This window comes from Equus przewalskii, chromosome 18 (genome assembly GCF_037783145.1).
Source record: "Equus przewalskii isolate Varuska chromosome 18, EquPr2, whole genome shotgun sequence".
Taxonomy (NCBI): domain Eukaryota; kingdom Metazoa; phylum Chordata; class Mammalia; order Perissodactyla; family Equidae; genus Equus; species Equus przewalskii.
Genome location: NC_091848.1, coordinates 178,869 through 196,085, shown reverse-complemented (window position 1 = coordinate 196,085; position 17,217 = coordinate 178,869). Strand labels below are relative to the sequence as shown.

The following is a 17,217-nucleotide window of genomic DNA, read 5'->3' as shown; positions in this document are numbered from 1 at the left end:
GGAAATTCTATTTGAGTGAAACTGAAACCTTAGGACGTCTTCCTTGGAATTGATAGATAAGCCATTATTGATCGAGAAGCTGCATGTTAGACCACGGATTTCCCCACTCCCACTTTCTATTTGAGTCTCTTTACAGTAGTTTATTTTCTCTTCATTAAAACTGAACACGTTTTCCATCAAGATGAGAACTCTCTGGAATTGGACTAAGACTTCTTCCAAGCATTTCCAGTCTTTGTAGTAAATGCAAAGACTCGTTGTGCAGAAGTCTTGTGCATGTAGAGAAAGGAAGTGGAGTAGCAGTGAGTCAAAAGGTCTATTTTCATCAAATGCCTCAGAGAAACTCTTTGCTGGTTCTTGAGTTGAGAGGGAACTAGCATTCATTAAAGCCATGTTATCTACACAGCTGATTTTTCCTTCTTTTCTTTCTTTTTTTTGGTGAGGAAGATTGGCCCTGAGTTACCATCTGTGCCAGTCTTCCTCTGTTTTGTACATGGTACACCACCACAGCATGGCTTGATGAGCAGCGTGTAGGTCTGTGCCTGGGATCCAAACCTGCAAACCCTGAGCTGCTGAAGTGGAACACATGAACTTAACCACTAGACCACTGGGCCAGCTCCATATCTACACGGTAAATTTTTATAACAAGCTTGTTACTGTGGTCTCAGGCCGAAGATACTAGCAACAAAACCCAAGTAAAATAAAAACCAAGCTTAAAGTGGAAACTAATTTCAAAGAAATGGAAAAGAGGGTGCTTATTAGCATATATTCTTCAGGAAAAAGCTCGCTTTTGTTACATAAGAGCTCTGTTAAACCAGATGTGCCTTCCAGTCAGACAAACCCAACGTGGAGAACATGGTGCTTGGAACTTCCTGAGGCTGGGTCCCTTCGGGGCCTCTGCTGGAAGACGGTAGCCCCGGATACAGAAAACGTCTCTTGCTAATACTACTATCATGTACAGTTGCCTTTATGTTTAAACCTGCTAGATTAAAAAAAAACCTCGATAAGAGTATACCAAAAGAGAAATTAATTGTATTATAAGTAGTTAGTTTTGTCTGGATACTCAACTTGAAACCTATATATCAGGTTTGACCTTTCATATTTCTTTAATGCAAGAGACTTCAACTGTCACCACGATCACCTTTAGAGATGACGATCTCACAGGAGTTGCTGTGTATCAGCACAGTCATTCTCTATTATTCTAATAAATAGGTTAGAATTTAAAAAAAAATGGTTCACAGCAATTTTTTCAAAGAGTCGCTCAAAATATTAAAAACAATTTTTTCTCCTAAAACAGTAAGCATGACCACGAAATGCAGGAAAGGAACTAGAGCGTGCTTCTGTTATCAGGCAATCTTGCTATTCTGTATGGAAAAGTCTAGACCTTTACTTGGAATTGCGTCCAACTCGAGACGACGTAAAGGAGACGTAGGCACCCTAGGGAGGGTTTAAACGAGAGTCATAATTCCAGTTGGGAATCAGAAAATGAGATCTAAGAGGAAAGGACTGGCACCATCCTGGAAATTAAGAGGCTGAGTCGTAGTAATGGTTTTCAAGGACCGGAAGCCTCCTGAGGCACAGAATTATAGCTAGCCCATTTTCATCTCTACCGAGGACAGGCCAAGAAGCTTCCAATGCAGCTGGAAAACAGCTGAGTCAACTGAGGAAGGGATTCTGTCATGGTGAAAGGTTTTTTTGACTCTTGGGTGGTTTATCTGCAGAGCAGGCAGGCCAGGTGAGCAGGTGCTGGGACCAGAATGGGAAGGACTCCCCGTGCCTGTGTCAGCGGAGGCTGGGGTCCTCAGGCGGGGCAGTGCGTGCCTCCTTGCCTCACGGCTCTGCCCATGCTGTCTTGCCCCTCAATCCTCTGTCTTCATTTCCCACCCTGACTCAGCTGTTAGGGTCCGGACGAGAGTTCTAAAAAGCCTCACCTCATTGCTTCCTCCGAGGAGTTCAGAGCTTAATGAATGATTCTAATTCTTAGAAAGAAGAGCCAAATTTTTTTCATGACTGCCGTGAAAAGACATTACACAACATTTCTTCAGAGGCCTTCACAAGCAGTTGCTGCACAGCGCAAAGTGGAAAAACAGGACCGATTTCTCATGAGGGCTGGACCAGATGGCCTGCGCCAGGGCTCTCGGAGTCCTCCCTAGCTGTCGATTCCAAGAAAAAAAAAATCACTGCTGGGCTTCTGTTTCGGTTTTCAATCTGAGTAACTGAAAATCAACCTGCAATGAGGGTTTTTAAATGCATTTTGATTTTGACTCTCAGAAGCAAGATTTCAAAGTAATCTCTAAAGGCTGAAGGAGGCTAAAGTATGTTCACGCTGAGTGCCCAAATGAGCATTTTGTATCCAGGGTTGACAGGCAGCTCTGTCTGATCATCTGTGCCCAGGGTTTAGGAGATCTCTTTCTGAGACACCAGTTTTTTAGGAACTGTGATGCTAAGCACACCATCATCTGCAGGTTCATTTATGTCCAGCTTCAGAACATGTGCAAGCAGAGAGCTGTGGCGGGGCCCCTCGGGGTCCGCACAACCCTGCCGGAGAGGAAGAAAGCCAGTCTGGCCCTCAGTGCACAGCAGGGCCTTGCCTCTTCTGGAGAGAAAAGCTTGAGCTGCAAAGTGTGTACATGTACAGAAGGGAATTGTCCTTTCTAGAAGCGTTTCAAGCGCGGTGCTTCTTTCTGTGTTGAAAAATGGGGCACGAGCAAGAAGCTGCAATGTAGGAGCTAAAGGAGCGTAAGGAATCTCGCGCTTGGAGGCAGGAGACCTGAGCTTGGCCTCGACCCTCCCATCAGCTCCCTGAGTAACTCTGACCCAGAACTGGCCATTCTGTAGAAAACAATGTGACTGCATCTGCGGTTCCCTCGTTGCTAACAGCCACTGCTAACTCACTCATTTCTAGTGACCACATAGGACTAATACTTCTCAATACTGAAATGGAAATCAGAAAGACATTTTTTTTGCCTTAAATTATTCAGTCTCCATAACTCTATTTCCTAATTCTGAAAAGAGTAGAAAACTGGTGACAGCAATGTTTTGTAAGCATACAACACGATTAATTTACAACATCAAATCATTTTTTATTATGTCTAATGACTATCAGAATGGCTTTGAAATTCTTGTAGAAAAAGTATGAACTGATGCTTGTGAATTCAATTCTTCTCATAAAGGGTTTTTTTTCTCCTAAAAGGAGTTTTGAAGAATACTCAAAGAAACCAAGAGTCTTATATTTCGATCAGATTCACTGGACCCAAATCTCATACTGTCCAAGAATTAACATACTAATGATAGACTATGAATTTGATGAAATGAATTTGAAAAATGAAATTTATTAATCTGATTTTCCTTTTGAACGTAATATGATTTTTTTCTCCTTTTCTTAGAACACTTCTCAAATCACCACAAGCTGAAATATTTGCAGAAAAATTTAAAAAAAGAATTTCTATAAAACGAATGCACTTCTAAAAAGGGTCACTGAGTGGATTTGGGATTAAGGACTCCATCTGTAGCAACCCAGTTGACGACTGCAGCTAGAAGATGAGCTGTTTCTGGAAACACTTTGGATGGATTCCTTTGCTTCCACACGTGTGCACACATACACACGTGCGCACACACACACGTGCGCACACACAATTCCAGAGCGGTGGAACTGGAACCACACTTGTCTAACAGCTTCCGGGGGCCTCCCTCCCTCCTACCATTTTCTCACCATCCCCTGGATGCCAGACTTCTGGCTGGGGCCTTGCAGAGGTGGAATAAACTCTGTGAGATTGAATCAGTACCTTATTTTCAGGAAGGTTTCTCCACCTCCCCATTCTCACCATTTCGTTTTGGGAAGAGAGGAAAGCCCACACCCATGGGTGTCGGTGGAAATGACAGTGGTATTCTTAACCGAAAAAGAAAAGAAAAGAAAAAAAATTGGCAATTAAATAACCAAGCTGCTCTCTTCTCTGGACTAAAATCAAGTATTTCTATTTGAAACACGGCCACAGAGCTGGCTCCTCTCCTCTTCCTCCTCCTCAGCCCACCTAGTGCCTCCCACTTTTCCCCATACAGAGGCTGGCACAGGCGCACGCGCTCACACACACACACTCTCGGTGCCTCTTACGTAATCGGCTGACAAGATTGATCTTTCATTTCCATTGCTTTGATTCAAAATCTGCCCACCACTCGTGGGAGGCAGGGAATGGTGGAGGAGACGTGAGCTTCAGTAAAGAGGCTGTGTAAGGAGTGGCATGGAGAGACATCTGGTTTGAGGCTCCCCCTGAAGTCTTGATTCTCTATAGGAAAACAGAGGGCTATGGAATTCAACATAAATTCTCTTATTTCAAACTTACTGCTCTTCGATTTTATTTTGGAACAACTGCCAGATTAATCCTCTCTTAAGAGACCTTTGTAATTGGACACCCTGTTCAAAAATCTATAATAGTTCCTCCCCTGCTCACGTTCACTTTATGTCTAAATGGGTGACCCTGACAGCCCACGTGCCACAATCTGACCCCTCTCTCCCTCTACCAGCTTCTCTTTCCCCACTCCCTGCATGGGCCCTCCATCCTCTTCTGATGTTGCTCTCCACCCCGTGCACGGACCCTCCATCCTCTTCTGATGTTGCTCTCCACCCCGTGCACGGACCCTCCATCCTCTCCTGATGTTGCTCTCCACCCCGTGCACGGACCCTCCATCCTCTCCTGATGTTGCTCTCCACCCCGTGCACGGACCCTCCATCCTCTCCTGATGTTGCTCTCCACCCCGTGCACGGACCCTCCATCCTCTCCTGATGTTGCTCTCCACCCCGTGCACGGACCCTCCATCCTCTCCTGATGTTGCTCTCCACCCCGTGCATGGCCAGTCCATCCTCCTCTGTTGTTGCTGCCCCTCCCTGCACAGTCTTCAGGTCATGCTGCTGCCCCTGCCGCAGTCTGCTCTCCTCCTCCTCTTGGCTCCCCTTGGTATTTCTCTTTCCTCAATACTAAGCTCCATCGACCTTTCTTGTGAAGCCTCTCCCTGACTCCTGCACCTCAGACTATAGCAACAGTTATTCTTTGTATCCTTAACTTACGTGGCCTTTTGGCGGCGATATCTAGTCATGTCAAAGTGTAAACACTCAAGAGACCACCCTCACTCATTTTTTTTATCCCCAGCAATTAACATAGTGTCCCATATGTGTACTCATTCATTTTCCAAGCATTTATTGAGTACCTTTATGTGCCAGGTGTCAGCTTAGACTCTAGGGTTACAAAGGCCAAGCACCTGACCTCAAGGTGCTCATGGACTAATGGGGAAGACAGATGCACGTAGATAACAGCAACACTACGCAACCCATCATTCCCATACCAGATGCAGAGGGGGCGCTAAAGAGCAAGTATTTACTGCCTATGGGGGTGGAACCAAGGAAGGGTTCACAGAGAAGGTTATGCTCAAGTTGGGTCTTGGAGGGTGCCTAGGAGTTTGTCTGACAGATCAAGCAAGGTAGTAGAATTCCAGGGTAGAAGGACCAGCATGGAAAATTATACAGAGGCATAAAAAACCAAGAAGTTTCAGGGTACTGTGAGCAGTCCTCGCTAGCAGACACCTCTGATAAAGCAGGAGGTTAGAGGTCAGGTGAGAGCAAAGAATGGTGCCTGGATGCGTGACAGAAGCCAGAGCATGAAGGGCCTCAGGTGCCGCGTTAGGTAGTTTGGATTTTGTCCCCTGAGCTACTGGGTGACGTTGAAAGAATGTGGGAATAATGTCACGATCTGAAGGTACCTAGTGAGTGCTAAAAATAATGATGACAATAACTTGATTGTCCTTTAGTGGATGAATGGTTACTAAAAAATAAAATTGTGGGACATCCATACCATAGAATACTACTCAGCAATAAGAAGGAACAAACTATTGATGCAGACAATTTGCATGGGTCTCAAGAAAATCATACTTAGTGAAAAAAAAGCCAATCCCAAAAGACTACGAACTGTACAATTCCATTTATATAATGTTCTTGAAACAATAAATTGTAGAGATGGATCACAGATTAGTGGTTGCCAAAGATTAGGGGTTGGGGAGGAGGAAGTGGATGTGGCTACACAAGGGGAGTACGAGGGAGACTCGTAGTGAGGGAACAACTCTGATTCTTCACTGTGGTGGTAGTTACACATTTCTACACGCGATAAAATTGCACACACATATAAAACACACACACACGTGAATACATGTACAACTGGTAAAATCTGAATAAGTTCTGTGGATTGTCCCAATGTTAATTTACTAGTTTTGATGTTGTGTTATAGTTAAGCAAGGTGTTACCATTGGAGAAAACGGGATTAAGGGTACATGGACATTCCTTGTACGTTTTTTTTGCAAATTCCTGTGAATCCATAATTATTTCAAAACTATTTTAAAATGATAACAAAAATGGTACAGTGTGGTTACTCTAAAAAACTGAAAAAAAGAGCAGTTTTTGGTGGAATTCAAAGATTACTGCTCAGACAATTTTCTTCTTGTAAAGAATTCTCTTAAGAACTTCAAGGGATGTTTTATGTAAAATATACAGCACAAGGTTATACTGATATGGATGTATATGTTTCAGATAAAATTTTTCTCAATAAAATTGGCTCCATAAATATGCAAATTGTTCTAGAATTAAAGTAACAATTTCAGAATGGGGTGTAGCTTAGTACAAATATGCTCAATTCTAAATGATAAAACTCTGGGATCATGTCAAACACTAATAGCTGGGTCATTCTAAAAAGTTACCCAAAAACAAACTAACAAATCTGGCTTAACTTCTGTTCTGAGTAACTTGGCTTCCTTAGGATGAAAGGTTCTTGAAAGCATCCACTTCTAGCATGTATGGTTGCAGAGTGTACATCAAACTCTAACACAGTGTGACAAACTCTCAGATTAAAACACACACAAAACTAAAATAAAGGAACTCTCAGGCATTAACAAAGCACAAGTACAAAAACTGTGAGCAACAGAATAGTCCTGTGTTCTTTACTTACAGGACAGTCCCCAGGATGAATGGTGGGTAGAATTTTGTTCTCCTGGGCTGACAGTAGCATTCGAATAGCAGATTGCTCTAGTGGATTTTTTCATTTTCAGCCTTGAAACAATACCTAATTTTATGCAAGACTCTTGCACAATGGTGGTGTGAATGTAATAGTGGCTTTGAGCATTTTATTCTTACAGAATTCAAATGTTTCACACAAGTGTATGTTATTAATTTTTTCTAAAATCCCAAGGTCATGAGTTCTTGATTAATGAATGGCAATCATAGGCTATAATATGAGTTGGACTTTAAAAATCCTAAGGAATTATATGAGTAGAAGGCACTCTATTCATTTATCAGGGGTATATGTCCCTAATGGCCAGGTAGCACCTGACAGCAGGGTTGGAGCCTGAAAGACGGCCCTGAGAGGGCAACAACAAGTGGCACATATGGGCACAATAGTACTCATGGCCCAAGATGTAACCATAATCCTGGAAGTGGAGCAGAAATGGGAGCCTCAAAATGAATGAGTTAAGTTGACCTAGGCACGACTACCCCCAGCCCCTGCCAAATATAGCCTTCATAAGAATGTTTCACAATAGATAATTATTATTTGTTTGGGTTTTTTTCATGGTCTCTTTCCCCAAGCTGAACGTAAGCCCTAAATCTAGCCTGGTTTCTGCACCTTTGTGTACCCAGTTCTAGTAGGGTTCCTGGTATAGAGTAGGTGCTCAACAAATATTTGTTGACTAAATGAACACCTTTTCACTTTATAACACTGCTTTTTGACAATTAGAGTGATAGACACGACAAATTCTGGTGAAAGCTATGAACCATCTTCTCAAAAAAATGTACGGAAGGCAATATTTTTGATCTTCTATAGGATTCATGGATCCTAGATTAAGCTATGCCGATGGAAATCATTTTCAAGGATGAAAATATTATTATAAACACAATTAGTCACTGACTTTCCTTTCTAGTTCCTTCAGGCATTCTCCTGATTGTTTACTCAAACCAATTACCTCCCCAACTCTATGACATTGTTTTTTGTTATTTGTTATAATTAATAAATAGTCCACACATGCACATTATACTTTACTGACATCAATGACAAAGAAAAGGAGAATTTAGCTAAAGGAAATATTTTCATCATTTTTGATAAAATGTATAGCTCGTCTCTTTCTCCTTCCTGCCTCTGTCTATCTGTCTGTCTCTCTTTCCAGCCTTGAGAAAGTCTTGGTGTACATTGGGATAATCTCATAATCTCTTTTATAAGGGTCACTCTGAGTAGAATTTGAAAGAGAGAGGGGTTAGGTTATACTCACACACACAAAACCAGCTGCTTGTCACAGATCAGCGGTTGATAATAAGAGGGGGAGTGGAGAAGAGGTATCTTGTCTAGTCATCAAAAACAACAAATAACTCAAAGTTTACTGAAGACCCTAGGTGGCTAACTTTTCGGGAGAGAAGAGCTGTCCTTACTTGACAGTAATGAAAGACGCCCAAAGGAATCTTACTTGCATACCGAGCTTTTGGTAAAGAGGGACAATAATCACCCAATCTGAATCTGAGCTGAGCTGAAAATATTACCAGAAAAATCTTAATGGAGATCTCCTGCCATCTCAAAGACTTCAGAAGACCAAACTCTTCCAATACAAATGTTCACAAGCAACTGTGAAGTCTGTCACAAGAAAGGAGGGGTGTTACTTTTTATTTCTTCTGGTTTACAAAAAGGAAAAACAAAAAACAGCTCATAGTGCTGCTAAAATGCTGGAGGCCACGATTCTAATCATCTCTGTGGTCTGCCTTAACCCTGAGTGTCCCACTCCTAGGCGCCTGCGGAAGGCAGCAGCTCGTCTCTGTCTGGGCAGCTGAACTGCATACAGAGCAGCGCGGTGTCCACCGGGCAGGGGCCGGGGGTGCGCCACAGCAGCAGTGACAGAAAATGCCAACGCACTCGACACTGCAGTCTGAGGTAGCGAACTGTCATTGTGGGGCCCCACTCTCCATCGACTCACACTGCTGACACTTCAAGGGGTTGCCTGGAGCCCAGCTGCTCACACTGTGCTGCAGCTAGGGCAAAGAGCTTCAGCTCTGGTTTTTAGTGGCTACCCCTCACAGCTTGCTTTCTTCATGGCGCAAAAATAGATCGAAACAACAATGCTTGGCGTTTTTGCAATGAGAAGCTTTCCTGCAACTCTGCAAAGAAACTTTTTCAAGGGTAACTTTTATAGATATTGGTTTAAATTTCAGAAAACCCACATGGAAACAGTCTTAGGTGTGCATTATTCTAATTGCATTAACTTCCTTCTATCCTAAAACTTGGTTCCTAACAAAGATGAGGGATAGTTAACGTAAATAATTGAGAAAATCATATTTGCAAATTAGAGTAAACAAAGCCTTTGGAAGACGCATCATTAGTGTCTCTCCTGTACATGAGCAAATGCTTTCAGAGACTAGAAGCACCATAGTTTTAAAGAAATAAAGTTGGAAGGTTCAGCGCAAAGCAGATATAATAAGGAGGCAGGAGTCACATAATTGAATAAGGAAATTTTCTACTTATCAAATTTAAGTCATTCCCTATTAAAGAGAGCATCAACTATTACCAGGAAGATTTCCAACTATGGAAAACAACATGGAACAGGAGGGAGCTTAAACACGTATGAGGAAACTAGCAGTATTTTAACAATTGACTTTTTCTCCATATTTCATGGCAAGGTCTACGTTGTATTTCATGCAATAATTCAAATTTAAATGTCAGTGTTCAATCTAATTTACCACTGTAGGTGTTTCTTCCTGCAACAAAACTTTCTTAAAAGCTCTGCATGGTATTTGTTACCTTTGTCTTTCAAAGATCCGTGAGGATGCAGTACTAGAAGGGAAATTATTTTTAATAGTATCATCACAGAAACTACAGTCCATCATAAAACAACACACACACATTTGCTGTTGAAAGGCTACCGCGATCTCAGCACCAGTTCCCAGCAGATGTCTTATTTGCTGCAGACTGGCATTCACATAGTTCCTAAGGTGTCCGTAACACTTTAGAATACACAAAATGGGCCACATTTTTAAAAATCCTATACACACACAACACAACACAACACAACCACCTTGAGATTTCCACCCTCCTAAGGAGCTATTTTAGAGACACCTGAGAATTCTAAATTAAGCACCCGGCCGATGAGTAAGTCACTTTTCGAAACCGATGAACTGTCTCCACTGCACCTGTACAGAACATGGAAAGCCCAGGCAGAAAGAATCTTACATCCATACCTATATTTCATGCCAGTCTGCTTCGCGGTGGACTCTTTGAGAGAAATGTGGTGCTGAGGGGTGAAGGTCCCCAGGCTGCGCGCGATGATAGCGACCGTGCGGAATTTGGCCCGGGCTGCGTTCACCACATTGGGGGCGGTGGAGCTCTGCTTGCTCAGAAGTCGGTCCTCACCATTCCGACTCTTCAAATTGTGCTCTGTGCAGGCTATGGAGACTTGCATTGCTTCCCCGGGCGGTGCACAGTCCCTCTCAGAACGCCAGAACACAGGCAGTCACGGAGGTTGAGCAGTTGGAGGGTTCTGCTCGTCTTTTCACCCCTCCTTGCTCCCCTTGCCGGGGATGCCGTCAGAGGAGTCCTCGCTGCCTACTTCCGAGCCGGGAAGGGCAGGGGTGGCCGCGGGGCAGGACAGAGTCCGGGGCACCAAGAGAAGTAAGCAGCCAGCCCTGAAGTTGTCACGGCAGCTGGAGCGCGGATCAGGCTCGCAAATCTTCGCGGGCAGTAATCTCGGCTGATTCAACAGCCAAATCCGTGCGGTCGGGAGGCTGTCGCAGACGCCGAGAGCTGAGCATTCGTGCTGACTGCACGCAGCCCTGCCGGGAGCCGGCCCGCGGCGTCTGAATGCGGGCTCGCTTCTGGGCGATGGCTCAGATCCACGCAGGCATACCGCAGGATGCGCCGCCAGCACCCTCTGGACCACAGGCAGGATGCTCAACTGGCGCGTGGAGCATCCCAACAAGCAGCTAATCTCGAGCCTGTCCCCACGGACCTGTGGTCTCCATCCACTCCGGCTGTCAGGTCCCTCCCCGCCCGGCTCCCGGAGGATGTGGGGGCTCTCAAGACCCCTCCCCACTCATTCTCAGGCGGAAGCCTGGATCCTGAGCCCGCAGGGACGCGGGTTTGCAGCTGCACGGAGGAGCAGGCGGGTCCCTTTAAGGAGCTCCCTGCCTTTGTGTGCGACGGGAAGGCAAGGATCGCTTTCGCCAGACTCTCGCTGTAACAGAATCTGGAGGGCTGCTCATAAAAAGGGCTCTGCCCAGACTCAGACCAAATCCTCCTGCAGCACAACAGTTGGAACTGGGGGAAGGCAGAGTGGGGGTGCTTCTGCCACGAAACATGCCAGTGAATTGACACGTGAATACTCTGTGACTGGCTTGCTAACACGCAGCTTGAAATGCCTGTTATTAGCCTTGCCAGGGTTCCCCTTTGCGCGGTATTTCTCAAGCAGATAAGTTTGAAGTTTCCTGAAAAGCCACAGTGCAGCCTTTTGGAGTCAGGACTGCTAACTTGCTGCAAAACCTATTCTGTCTCCCAAAGGAGGGGAGAAGGCAGCAATTCACCCAGAGGGCAGCCGCACTAGGTGAGCAGCAGGTCCACATAATTGCCCAGGAAGGCCCAGGAGGGTGACTGGAACCGCACACACCGCCCACTGGCCGTCTGAGGCCAGCTGGTGAGGACAAGCACTGTCTCCAGGTCAGAGGTGGGCAGCCAGACCTCCCCGTCCACTCTGAATCCACATGAGGCAGGAACATTGCCTGGTTCAGTGTCAGGTGCAAAGCAACTGCTTAATAAATGTGGCTGAACCAAACTAAGCACCGATTGGCCGTTAACAATTCCTCTCTCCATTTGAAATCCGTGGAAGCCAGACTCCTTTCAGAGATTACTTACAATAAAATTGTGGCTTCTAAAAAATCAGTTTTCTAAACATGATTCCCAACAGACACTGCTGTCAAGCAAAAGGGAGCAGTGTTTAAATCAACAATGTTTGTGAGCACCATCTCTGCACTAGGCAATAGGGAGAAATATGAAGAAAACATGAAGCACTGTCCTCCTGAAGGAACTAGCAATCTGGGTGGGAAGGAAAGCATTCATTCTTAACACGGTTCATTAGCAGTGTGGGAGGAATGCTATGACGTGTCCGAACGAGTGGTCCAGACGCTAAGTTCACTGGAGGTAAGCAGCATTGTGATTACAGGAGCTGGAGAAAGGCCTTTATTTCCATTCATTCCCCACACTTCTACTGGGTCCCTGTTAGGTACCTGGTTGCTTGTTGCCAGGGGTCAAGGATGGCTTAGACAGAGGCTAGACCTCAGGGAGCTGTGGACTGGATGCCCAGGCAGCCCTCAGAGAGGGGCGGGACTTTGCCTGGGGCACGAATTTGATGAGCAGGAGAGAAGGGAGGCCGTCTCCCCAGGGGCTGGCAGGTGTGGGGAGGACACACGCTCTGGCTGGCTCTGTGTCTGACCACTTCCTCCCAGCAAATGAAGTTGTAGGAATGAAATTTTCAGGTGTAATATGTGCCTGTTTTGAATTCTATTCCAGACATGAATCTTAACATTTTATAGCCAGCAAATAAGGTTCAGTCACATTGTGGAATCCCATCCATCATGGAATTGCCCTCTGTGCCCTTCCCACTCCGGACTTTGAAAAACAAATATACCACCTACACTTCAGAGGTGGGGAAGAAACTTTAGGAGGGGGTGAGGGCTGTAGAAAGGGACAAATGAAACTGGGGTGTCTTCCTTCTACCCCCAGCTCCCAGGAGGGGTTCCTGAAGCATATCTTTGTTCCCTGGAATAAATAACAGTGGGCAGAGAGGAAGCGGATTATTAGAACCTTTATTTTTTCACACTAAGCTGGCTCATCGGAGATGATCAATGTGATTCAGGAAGAGAGTCAAAGTGAGAAGAGGAAGCAGTGGGAGGAATCAGAGGGAACAGCTCAGAAAAGGGAAAAACAAAGCAGCCTGGGAGGCAAGATGGAGCATGGTGATCACCACGCGGCCAGAGGGGTCGGGAGCCAGCGGCTCCGGCACTGGGGGGAGGCCTGTGGGAAGGCGGCTCAGGGCTGAGGGAGGGGTGCTGCCAGTTCTACAGGGAGGAGGGAGGCGTGGAGAGTGGGGCGATCTGGACACTGCTAGTCCAGTGGCTTTCAGGTTTGCCAAGAACTAGCAGCACTGTGCAGGAAAACATACCCAAAACCAGGAAGGGGAATAGGTTATCAGAATAAAACACGCACAGCAGAGCTCCCTGAGCCACGTTTTATCCCCCCTAGGACCAGGCAGAGTGCCTTGTGCATAGCAGGCCCTCACTCTATAAATAATTGAGAGAGGGAGATAAGGAAACAAAGGAAGGAAGGAGGGAGAAAGGAGGAAGGGAGGCAGACGGGAAGATGCCAAATTCTTGGATAAACTTGATTCCTTTAAAAAGAAAGAAAGAAAGGAAATCCTGCCCGTTCTAGTTTTGCACTTAAAAGGAGGGAATAATTGTCCCACACTCACGTCTGCACCTCTTGTGTATAGACCAGTGGCCCAGCCTTTGGTACATCAAAGTACTGAGGCCAGAGGAGCGCTCGGAGCGCCAGCCTCTTTCTTGCTGCCCACGGTGCACCTTTTCAGATCCGACGCCAGAGGCTTTCTTACAGGCAGCCAGCAGCTCGGTGACTTTCCCCAGCCCTGCTCACCCTTCCCAGCACTAATGGAGCAGCAGGTCTCAGGAGCCCGGAAATTAGGTAACAGTTGGCTGTGAGAACGCTCATTTCTAATGAGTTTGTGCTAACAGGCCACACGCTAATTAAACTGGGGAATTAGATTTGGAATCTGTATCCTTTCATTGTCACACAATAAGATTTGGAGGAATTCTCACTGTTATTATTTCAGGCTCAAATCAGGCCTACAATGAAGATTAGATGTAGATGCAGATATAGATGTAGATGCAGATGCAGATATAGATGTAGATGTAGATGCAGATGCAGATATAGATGTAGATGTAGATGCAGATATAGATGTAGATGTAGATGCAGATATAGATGTAGATGTAGATATAGATGTAGATGTAGATGTAGATGCAGATGCAGATGCAGATGTAGATGTAGATGCAGATGCAGATATAGATGTAGATGCAGATGCAGATATAGATGTAGATGCAGATGCAGACATAGATGTAGATGCAGATGCAGACATAGATGTAGATGCAGATGCAGATATAGATGTAGATGCAGATGCAGATATAGATGTAGATGTAGATGCAGATGCAGATGTAGATGTAGATGTAGGTGCAGATATAGATGTAGATGCAGATGCAGATATAGATATCGTTATGTGTTGAATTGGGTCTGCCCCAAATTCATATGTTGCAGTCCTAACTCCCAGTAAGCATCTCAGAATGTGAGTGTGTTGGAGATAGGATCTGTAAAGAGGTAATTGAGGTAAAAGCAGGTCATTAAGGTGGGCCTTAATCCAATATGGCTGGCATCCTTCTAAGAAGAGGACGTTAGGACGCAGACACACATAGAGGGAAGACCACGTGCGTACACAGGCAGACACAGCCATCTGCAAGCCAAGGAGAGAGGCCTCAGAAGAAATCGACTCTACTGACACCTTGATCTTGGACTTCCAAGAATTTGGAAGCTTCCAGAATTGTGAAAAAATATATTCTGTTGTTTCAGCCACCTGGTCTGTGGTGTTTTGCTGCGGCAGCCCTAACAAACTAATACAGATATAGATATTGTTTGTTTTTATTTTAATTCTTATATTATAGGTCAATAGAAACTATTGGAGCCCTCTAAAGAAGCTGCCCTTAAAAGTCATTATTAGACCATGATGAATATCATTATTGTCCACTGTGCACACCCTAAGCCAATGTTACAAATGTGCTCCAAAGGACAGCCCCAATGACAACTCATTTACTCCCTCCCACAAAGTCAAAAAGCCCCTTCCCGGTGACACAAGAAGTCGTGCTTTTCAAGGAACTTCTACTTCTGTCCCCTGTTTTAAATGATCTCCTTATTTTACTAGTTTCCCCTTTTATGGGCTTGCTTCCTGCTGAGCATCCAGGAAGCAGCAGCCGCAGAAGTGTCCTGAGGAGCTGGAGAGAGAGATATGCGCCAGCAGCCAAAGGCCCAGCGTCCAAACCCAGCTCTGTCACTTCGCCTGTGACCTCAGGTAAGTCGTTACAGCTTTCTGTGCCTCTCTTCTCTCACCTGAAATATGAGGGGGGTACATATTTATTTCCAACATCCTCTCTTGTTCTATAGACTCGAAGGTGCCTTTTCAGAGCTATGTAGAGGTTGCAACATTACACACACCCAAATTATCACTGACGCTATGATTTCGCCTGAGGCTCAACTGGTCTCTGTTCATTACCTGATATTTGGAATTCCTTGACATTAGTGTCCAAGGGTCATTGGGCTGTGGTGACAGGGATGGTCAGGAACAGACCACGGCTACTTAAGCCCATCTTCTCATGCTCATCTCAGAGTCTTCACGGTAACGGGGAAGGACTCTAGGTGCGGGCTCAGCTGATCTGCATGCGGATCTGCTCAGCGCCTTCCTTCCCCTGTGCATCGAGCAGGATACCTCACCTCCCTGTCCCTCAGCATCCTCATAAAAAAATGGTGCAAGAACGTGCCTCTCTGGATGATCCTGGGAATTGCATGACCTAGTGCTTAGCCCACAGTAAGCACTTGATAACTCCTAGGTATCCATCTCATTTATTAAAAGCAGGGTTGTTAGAAGTCTTCAGTCTCCTCTTAAATAAGCTCACCTGGAGATCTCAGCAATTACAAATAGCAGTGACACTTAAACAACACTTCCTATATCCTAGGAACTCTTAAGAATACTTTTCATGTGTTAACTCGCTTAATCCTCACACAACCCCGCAGGGAGATGCTGTGTTATCAGCTCCCTTCTATAGATGAGGAGAGGGGAGACACAGAGAAGTTATGTAACTGGCCCAAAGTGCACAGGCAGGAAGCTGCGGCCCCAGGATCCACCTGGGCTAGCCTGCCTTGAGGGACTTGGTTCCTAACCACTAGGCCTGCTGCTTCTCACTACAAGGACTTCCTTGTGAGAAGGACTTTGAGAGGTGCCACTTTATGAATATGATTTAAAAGAGGACCTATTCTTATTATGAGTCAGGGAAAGAAATTCAATATTAAAAGTCTAAAAATTTCAGAACAATGAAATCATCCACGCTAGGTAGCTTTCAAGTATGCCTTTTATCAATCTTTTCAAATACTCCATAATACTTTAGTTGCTCAAGAAAATTTTTTTTCCAAGTTACCTGGCAAATTTCTGATTGATTCAATTTATTACAAGCAAAGTCAGAAGCAAGTGCTTTTTGCTGAGTCCACTTAGAACTTACAGTTTATATTGCATTGGAAACCACAGCCAGCGGGGGCCAGGAGACATTCAGTTACACATCCAGGCAAAACCGGATTCATTCAAAACAGGAAAGAATCTGCTAATATCTGAAGAATTTTAAATATGCAAGTATACAGATGGCAAGCCACTTTCTGTGCCAATCATTTGTGATTAAAAGAGGAATTGTTAGGGCGAGAGTTTGCCAGAGATTCTTAATACATGGGTTTGAAGAGCAATTTATTATACTCTGACAAATTGAACCAGCCATGAAAATTAGCATGGGCCCCCATTTTCATGGGCACAGGTTTTGGAGTAAGAAAGAAAGTAAAATTGAGAGGCTAACGTGGAAATACTCTACGTGCTGCTAAGTAGATGAAACTTCCGGATGTCTACCCTTCTGCTTCCCTGAAGAAAAGTCTCCAGAGAACCCCACCAGGAAACTGTGACAGGCTCAACACATGTTTTCTCACACCACCACCTATGTGTCTAAAACCAAAACATAATTATACTGTGGTTAAGCTTTTCAATTAGCAAGTAAACTGTACCCACAGCCACTGACAAATATTTCCTTAATTTGAAATTTCTGACACATCAGATGTATCAGCACAATTTCCATTATTTATCCATCACTTCATGTGTTCAAGGCAAGGTGCCGTAGTGCTACCAGAAGCAGAGGTGGAAAAATGGGAAATTCACAATTCAGATTATTTTGCTTAGGCCTCTTCATGGTAGGTCATTTCTCACAAACATGTCTGGAAACTGGACAAAGAGCTGGAAGGAAACAGGGACACATGGTCTGTTGTGTTTTTTTTTTATACAAATATTATTAGT

The 17,217-nt window shown here is 44.8% G+C and overlaps 1 protein-coding gene across 5 annotated transcripts in view; it reads right to left on the bottom strand.

Annotated features, from left to right (window-relative positions):
• Window positions 1-17,217, bottom strand: part of KCNAB1 (potassium voltage-gated channel subfamily A regulatory beta subunit 1) — a 365,135-nt gene that overhangs the window by 238,990 nt on the left and 108,928 nt on the right. The window contains exon 1 of one of the 5 annotated variants that reach the window (XM_008513589.2): window positions 10,247-11,353. The exons of 3 other annotated variants lie outside the window; for them this stretch is intronic. In XM_008513589.2, coding sequence (XP_008511811.1) covers window positions 10,247-10,467 — 221 coding nt within the window. In that variant the 5' untranslated portion in view covers window positions 10,468-11,353. Of the gene's footprint in view, window positions 1-10,246; window positions 11,354-17,217 lie in introns of those variants that run through there. One more of the 5 variants, XM_070582163.1, reaches the window with a different exon arrangement.